The sequence below is a fragment of the Gossypium hirsutum genome, chromosome A09 (assembly GCF_007990345.1).
Source record: "Gossypium hirsutum isolate 1008001.06 chromosome A09, Gossypium_hirsutum_v2.1, whole genome shotgun sequence".
NCBI classification, from domain to species: domain Eukaryota; kingdom Viridiplantae; phylum Streptophyta; class Magnoliopsida; order Malvales; family Malvaceae; genus Gossypium; species Gossypium hirsutum.
In genome coordinates this window covers 56337524-56345200 of record NC_053432.1, presented here as the reverse complement: position 1 = coordinate 56345200, position 7677 = coordinate 56337524, and the positions used below count along the sequence as shown (strand labels likewise).

The following is a 7677-nucleotide window of genomic DNA, read 5'->3' as shown; positions in this document are numbered from 1 at the left end:
AGCTACATCTTGTCACCCCCAAAAGAAAAGCCCTGTAGTACTACATCTTTAATTGCCTTATTGAAACAAAAATACAAGGACCCTTTAAATAAGTTAAGTTTAAAAGGTTAAAACAACTAAAATATCCCTGAAGTAATCAAAGATTGATTGGAAAAATATAATGGAGTTTAACTAGGAGAAGAAACTCAGTTTATGTAGGAACACGTCACCACGTCGTGACGTCATATGTTGCCCCATAAGGACGTTAAATGTCACATCGTCAAGACATAGATTTCTTCTCGTTAGGATGCCAACTCTTCCTAGTGGCGGCGTCAACTCTGTTTCGTGTAAAAATACAAGGCACACTCCACACTATGAATTTTTGGTGATGTCATTTGGGCTTACATGCACCCTCCACTTTTCAAGGATTGATGAACTCTGACTTTAAACAATTTTTAAGGAAGTATGTGCAGTTTTTTTTATGGTATCCTAGTATATTCAGAATGTTGAAGTTCACATTTGTAGCATCTCAGACAAGGGTTGCATATTCTTAGTGAGCATAAGGTGTTTGCTAAAGGTAGCAAATGCCATTTTGGAGCTTAAGAGGTGGAGTATTAGGGACCTATTATCAATAAGGGGCAAGTATCTATGGATAAAAAATAAGACAGCTAATGTTTTAAATTGGGCAATACCTAAGCCAATTAAGGAACTCGGGTTTTTTTAGGCTCTCTAGCTATTATACTAAATTCATTCAGGGGGCCAAGCCTCTCACACAATTATTAAAGAAATCAAGGTGGAAGTGGTCTAGTTTGCAAGATGTTACTTTTGAAGCTTTGAAGGTTGCTATGACTATTGCTCTTGTTCTCACTCTTGTGAATTTGTGGTAGAAATGGAAGCCTCATAAATTAGAGTATGTGTTATGTTTACTTAATAAGGTAGACCCTTGTCATCTTCCAATAAAGCTTTAGCTTATAGGCATCAAGCCTTATTCATTTATGATGAAGAGATGCTTGTTGTTTTATTGGTTGTTAATCACCGAAATTCATACTTGGTTTGCAAGCATTTTAAGATAAAGATAGACCACTGAAGACTGAATTTTTTGTTAGATCATAAAGCTATTACTCCAACTCAACAAATGTGAGTGGAAAAAATGATAGGGTGTGATTGTGAGGTCTTTTACAAGAAGGGGAGCTACTAATTAGGTAGTTGATGTCTTATCTAAGCAGCCTAATACTGGTAAGGAGACACAAGCAACTAATGACAATTATGCTATTACTACTGGATTGATGGATAAGATTCAGAGACCATGGTACCAAGATCCTAAATTGCAACAAGTTATTCAAGCCATTGCACTAGACCATATACTTGTCCTAAGTATCAGTGGGATGGCAAGTAGACTTGTTCATGGGTCGGGCTGAGACCGCCCAAAAAGTAAGAGGATTTGGACAAAAATATTTGTCCGAAAGATGGGTTTGGGCACAAAAATAAAGCCCATTAAGAAAATGAGTCAAGCCTCGGGTAAAGCTTTTTTGGCCTGAGCTTGGCTCTGCTCGAATTTGCAAAAAGAAAAAATCCATTATATTCTTGTTTTCCCATTGTTTTGCTACTGTTTTATCATTGTTTTGCTGTCATCTCACTATTATATTATTACTATTTTATTGTTACTGCTTGGATTTTTTAAAATTTATTTTCAATTTGTTAGAAACGTTTATTTTAATGTTTTTGATGTATTATATTTTTTAAAAGAAAATTATATAAAAAAATTTTACTATGGGCAGGTCGGGCCGAACCCAAGTTTTAGCATTGTTATTTAAATAAGGCTTGACCAAATTTTTAGGCTTATTTTTTGGACCGGATCCAAGTCTCTCAAATGGGCCTAAAATTTTGTCAAGGCCCAACCCATGGACAGGTTTAATGGCAAGCATCTTAGAAGGGCAAATTGGAGGTAGGAGCTGGGGAGGAAATAAGGAATTATGGGGCTACTTTCGCAATAGTTCCACAGCTGGCCAATTGGGTGCTCCAGAAATTGTAAGTAAAATGAGAAATATCTTATATTGGAGAGGCCTAAGGAAAAATGTCAGGAAATGAGTTCAAGAGTAATGCAAGGCTGATAATTTAGCCAAGCTTGGACTACTTCAGCCTTTGTCAATACCCAAAAGATGTGGGCTGATATAAGCTTGGATTTCCTTGAAGGTTTGCCACGATCAGGGAGTAAAGATACTATACTGGTAGTTATGAACAGACTCGTCAAATATGCCCATTTTGTGGGATTTTCACATCCTTTAACTATAAGTGGCCTAAGAGTTCCTCAATAAGATTAGTCAGTTACATTGACTTCCAGAGAGCATAATTTCAGATCGAGATAAAATGTTCATGAGCAATTCCGGAGAGAGCTTTTCAAGAAGTTGGTAGTTGCCCTTAAACAATACACTGCCCATCATCCTGAATCGGATGGCCAGACTGAAGCGGTGAATAGATGTTTAGAATCTTAATTGAGATGCATGACTGATAATAGGCCAAAGGACTGGTATAGTTGGTTGCCATTAGCCGAGTATGGCCAATAACCACCAACACATCTTCCGTATTTGGCTAGTATATCTTTAGTGACAGAGGTAGATACGCCTCTGCAGGCCAGGTAAGCAGCTACTAAAATACTTCGATTTTATTCTCCTCTCTTTTTTCTTCTCTCATTCTTATTTCTCTTAATTTCGCCATTTTTGGCCGTTTCATAAGTTCCAGCATATATCAGCTTCAAGAAATTGGAATGTTAAAAAAAGTTAAAAAAGGAAATAAAAAGAATTGAATTGAATTGAACCTATCCAGGCTAAGCAGGCAACAATTCTAGGTTATTATCAACACAAATAGTCTCAATATATACATTGGGTTTTGTAATTTGATAATATTCCAAGCCCCAAATGACAAAATTCAATCAATATTTTATCTAATTTCATGCATCCCAATATGAGTTCATCGACAAAAAAATAAAAGGTCGGAGTAAAAGATTTTTATCCAAAGACAAAGAATACAGTATCAAATAGCCTAGAAAATGTTCCATGTTTTCAGCAAAGTTTAGGAGACTCAATGTAATGAAAGGAACAATGAAGTTTCTATCAAACAATGTTTTCTTCTCCACCTCACAAAAATAGTACCAAGATATTGTCTACCTTCCCACATTTTCAACAAAAAAACAAAAATAGACTCTTCCGGCTTTTTTTTTTCTTATCGATGTTTTTACTTTCTGTTTACCTGTTTATCAGTTATTATAGAGGGCAGGGTGGGACTTCAAGGGTTGTTCCAGCTTGGATTTGGCCCCATCCGATTAGACGCCAATGCTTCTCAACACGCCGACTAAGAGCAATTTTCTCTCCCTTGCTGGTGCATACAGGGGACGTGAGTTGCAGCTTTGCCAAATCATTCTTTACAGCTATGACTCGAGCACCGGTCGACATAGACCCAATATTCAACATTAGGATCTCTCCCTTGGCCAACTTTGACACTTTTCCTTGCCTCTCTGAGCCCTTTGTCCTAACACCAAGAAGCCTTCGGAGAAGGAAGAAATTTACCTACACAAATAGAAAAGATGCACCGAGCAAGAAGATGCCAGCAGTTAGCATTTTTCATAGTTTTTCGGATGTAACAACCTACAATACTTGGACTCGGATGTAAGGGCCAGATTCAAGTTTGTGTCTGATTCAAGTATGCTCATTTTTTTTTATAGCTTTTTTATACATTTGGAGAGCCATAACCCTATATATCATTAAGAAAAATGAAAGTTCAGGTAATATATTGCTAAAGAAACTTAGCATATACCTCGAGCTCAACATAAACTTCTGGAAGTGACCCGACCTCTCCAAGAACTTGACCCACCAACCTATCTGCACGAGTTAAAGTCGGGTCCATAGTTGTTCCAACACCAATTAGACCTCCCGGAACGGCATATTGTAGCTCATTTTGTTCAGCATACAATGAGACTATTCTCGAATATATGGGTGTGCATTTGATGTTTCCGCTTTCATCCTTGACAACAATCCCAGGACGAACTTCAATAAATTGGTTCACCTTCAAAACACCCTGAAATAAACAAGTATTAACAAAATAATCATGAATACAAAACCAAAGCTACCAAAGTTCACTCTAAATTCATTCTCTAGCATCTTTTTGGTAGAAGTCAATATAGACATGAATGAAACAAGAAAAAAATAAGGACTCGGTGTGGTAAATCAAAATGTGCATTAATCGTACCATTCATCTCCAAATAAAGACTGAAAACTATATTCCAAAGAAATACATACCCTGAGTATACTTCCACCAGCAACACCACCTTTAATCTCATCAACCTCAAACCCCGGCTTATTGACATCAAATGATCGGATTACAATCATGTTAGGGGGTGAGACAAAGTTTCTCTCAGGAATAGGGATCTTCTTCACAATGTACTCGCACACAACATCAATATTATATTTCAGTTGTGCAGAGATTGGCACCACTGGTGCACCATCAGCAACTGTACCCTGCAATGAATTATTTTGAGCAAAAGATTCAGAAGAAAATCAATAATTAAATATCGATCTGTTTTCCATGAAAAGAAAAGCGATTAACCTGAATAAATTTCTGAATTGCTTCATGCTGATTGATGGCTACATTCTCTTGAATAAGATCAACCTTGTTTTGAAGAATTATAATATGCTGGAGTCGCATAATTTCAACAGCAGCCAGATGCTCAGAAGTTTGAGGTTGCGGACAGCTTTCATTGGCAGCTATAAGAAGTAATGCACCATCCATGATTGCTGCTCCATTAAGCATAGTAGCCATGAGAATATCGTGACCCTGGTGGAAAATTTGAAGATAAAAATAAATCCACATACAACAAATAAAAGATATGTATAAATCTCAAGAGAAATACGCTTAAATCCCTTTTATAGCACTGCAACAAGAGTGACAGATCAAACAAGAGAATTAGAAAACTTAAAACTATCCCTAAAGTGTAGCACTTAGGACCTTACTGGGCAATCTACAAAAGATACATGTCTCAGCAACTTCATCCTACAGTTTTCAAAGCCGGGCACATCACAAAGAGGACTATCCTCCTTTCCACTTCCATATGCCCTACAGAAAAGATAACAATTGCAGGTGTTACTAATACTCATTAAATCAGTATTTAAAAAACCGCTGGAGATCAAACCAATGCAGCCTCCACTTACCAGTTGATTTGGTTTGGTTGTAGCAAAAAGAAAATAATATTAAATAAGTATAAAATGTAAAAGATATTAAATAAAAATAGGTTTTTGGTTGAATGGTACAAACTTTGACATTAATTAAAGAGGTTAAAGGACAAAATCCATTCACATATAAAAAAAAAACTTCATTAAGAAATTATTTTTAAAAAAGTTTAAAATCAGTTTTTGGGGATTTTTAAAGTTTTCTTCTTTCTTTTTCTTTTTTTTTCTTTTTTTTTTTGCCTTTTTTATCCAGTTAGAAAACAAAGCGGTTTAATGATATATGCCACGGACTAGATGGGCCACCAGTTCAACTGATTCAACAGTCTGGTCTTGTCCAACTTTTTAAACACTGCATTAACTTGGCTAAGAAAACAATTGCTAGATATCAACATACTTGTAGCACATAGGACGAGGGCATCGTTCATCTTCACATTTGTATATCTTTGCATTTGCATATCCAAGCTTGATAGTAATATTTCTCTCCAACTCATTCTTGAAACGAACAGTCTGCAGAAAAAGGCACAAAGCATAGAAAGCAAAATGATTTAAATTTACTAGACTCCAAAATTCAAGGTTATTGTAGTCACTGTTCAAAAAGGTAAAAATATTAAGTGAACTCTATAAAGGTAAGTTATCATATCCTAGTTCAATATCACTTGTTAAAAATAACTGAACTCACCTGAACCCCAGATATTGCTTTCACAACTGTTGACTTCCCATGTGCGACATGCCCTATGGTGCCTGATAAATTGAAATCCGAATCAAAAGATTGATAAATAAAGTCCCTAGCATAACAACTAGGAGTCATAATAACCATAAGTTCATAACTATTGGCACTGTAATGATACATGCTACAACTAGTTCAATAACAATGGAGTTAAAGCATTACCAATATTTATAGTAGCCTGGCGAGATATGACTTCAGGAGACAGTGGATGCAACTTAGTTACATCCAGTTTACTTAAGTCTTGCTCCATCAAACCTTTTTTCGACATTTTCACTGCTCCCTTTGTCTTTCTGCTTCAATATGAACTGTAAACAGAACATATCCCGAAAAACAAATCATTTCACTTAATGTAGAAGAAAAGGAATAACCAAATATTGGAAAATAGCAATTAAGCAATCCTAAGAAATCAAATCAAAATCCAATGTTACAGAACAAAAACCTTAAAAAGTTCAGTTTTCCTACAACCTACAAAACACAAACACAATATGATGCAGAGTTCGGTCGAAGGGCCTTTACTCGATGAAGCTTTTAATCTTAATTCTGAGCCTCAAATGACAGTGAGGAAATGTTGGATACAGATAAGTACAATTCTGGAAACGAATAGAACTGTGATACATTACGTTCTGAATTCACTGCCCAAAAACCCTATACCCAATAACCCTGATTAATTAATTTCCTAATTCCTAGCCCAAAACCCTAAATCCAATAAACCCCTAGCTCAAAATTTTAAATCCTTAAGCATCGATCTTCAAACTCAAAATAAGCATAACTTATCCAGAAACATAACAAAAAAAGGAAAAATGAGAAAGCCAACAACAAAATTTGAAGAACAGGCAAGCAAAAACAGCTCACAGCAACAAAAAATAAATATTAAAACTCAAAAAAAAAATACGAGAAGAAGCATGAAACAATCAAAGGAACCTGATTAAAAGAAAGAGTTGCTTGAGACTGATTTGATTAGTTTGCCTGAAGAAAGAAGAACGCAGCCTTTTTCAGTCTCTAGGGATGGTGAGATTTAAGCCTAAAAAACTGAGCTTTTTAACGATGGTGCTTTCTTTTGTCAATCGAATCAAAGATCCAGTATTCTTTGGTTTGGATTTGGGCTTTATTTCTGTTCCAACACCTTCTTAATCAATTATTATAATTTTAAATGGTTTAAACTACAAAATGTACCTATACTTTATTATTTTTCTCAAATTAGTACCTAAACCCTTTTTTTTCACAAGTAATACCTAAAATATATTCCATTACCTAAAGTGATACCTAAATTATACTTCATTACCCAAATTATTCCAACCGATATAAAAATCTCTTAATAATTATTATGTGACACGCGAACAAATTTTTACTCAAAAAATCTCCCAAAAATTAAATATCATTTCCTTATTCTATATTTGGAAAAATATTTATTAAGAAGAAAGAAAGGAAAGGAAATAAATGAAGGTTAAAAAATGATATTATATATGTTTATTTTATTTGAATAAATAAAATTAATAAAAGAACCAAAATAAATAAATATTTACAATTTTTGTTCGATTAAATTATAGAAAGTAAAAAAATAATTGATTATAATATTTTTTTTCCTATGTCTTTGTAAATAAGATAAAAATGTAACTTTATAACTTTGCTTTCTTTTCCTTAACTTCTCCCCTAAATTGGAATATTTTAAAATTAACGGTGGGTTTGGATAGGCGGTGGGATGCGGTGCGTTTAAATTAATTTTTTATCTCACGTTACATTATTTAATTTTAC

At 34.7% G+C, this 7677-nt stretch overlaps 1 protein-coding gene across 2 annotated transcripts; it reads right to left on the bottom strand.

The window, feature by feature from the left end:
• Nucleotides 1–2968: 2968 nt before the first annotated feature.
• Nucleotides 2969–7020, bottom strand: LOC121206663 (eukaryotic translation initiation factor 2 subunit gamma). 2 transcript variants are annotated; one of them, XM_041077715.1, is made up of 9 exons: nt 6847–7020; nt 6088–6230; nt 5878–5939; nt 5593–5705; nt 4983–5085; nt 4579–4806; nt 4272–4490; nt 3790–4050; nt 2969–3542 (listed from the first exon to the last, which is right to left on the bottom strand). In XM_041077715.1, the coding sequence occupies exons 2-9, from the start codon at nt 6191–6193 to the stop codon at nt 3240–3242; spliced, it is 1395 nt and encodes a 464-aa protein (XP_040933649.1). In that variant the 5' UTR covers nt 6194–6230; nt 6847–7020; the 3' UTR covers nt 2969–3239. The 2 variants fall into 2 exon arrangements, with proteins under 2 accessions (XP_040933649.1, XP_040933650.1); XM_041077716.1 differs by having other exon boundaries at nt 6892–6999.
• Nucleotides 7021–7677: the final 657 nt, after the last annotated feature.

What these genes read in the sequence shown, in the direction of transcription:
- LOC121206663 (XM_041077715.1), bottom strand. Translation starts at nt 6,193, where the DNA reads ATGTCGAAAAAAGGTTTGATGGAGCAAGACTTAAGTAAACTGGATGTA. An exon ending in CTGGTGGAAGTATACTCAGG is followed by an intron (nt 4,051 to 4,271) that starts GTATGTATTTCT and finishes TGTTTATTTCAG; the next exon opens with GGTGTTTTGAAGGTGAACCA. An exon ending in AAGTTTATGTTGAGCTCGAG is followed by an intron (nt 3,543 to 3,789) that starts GTATATGCTAAG and finishes CTATTTGTGTAG; the next exon opens with GTAAATTTCTTCCTTCTCCG.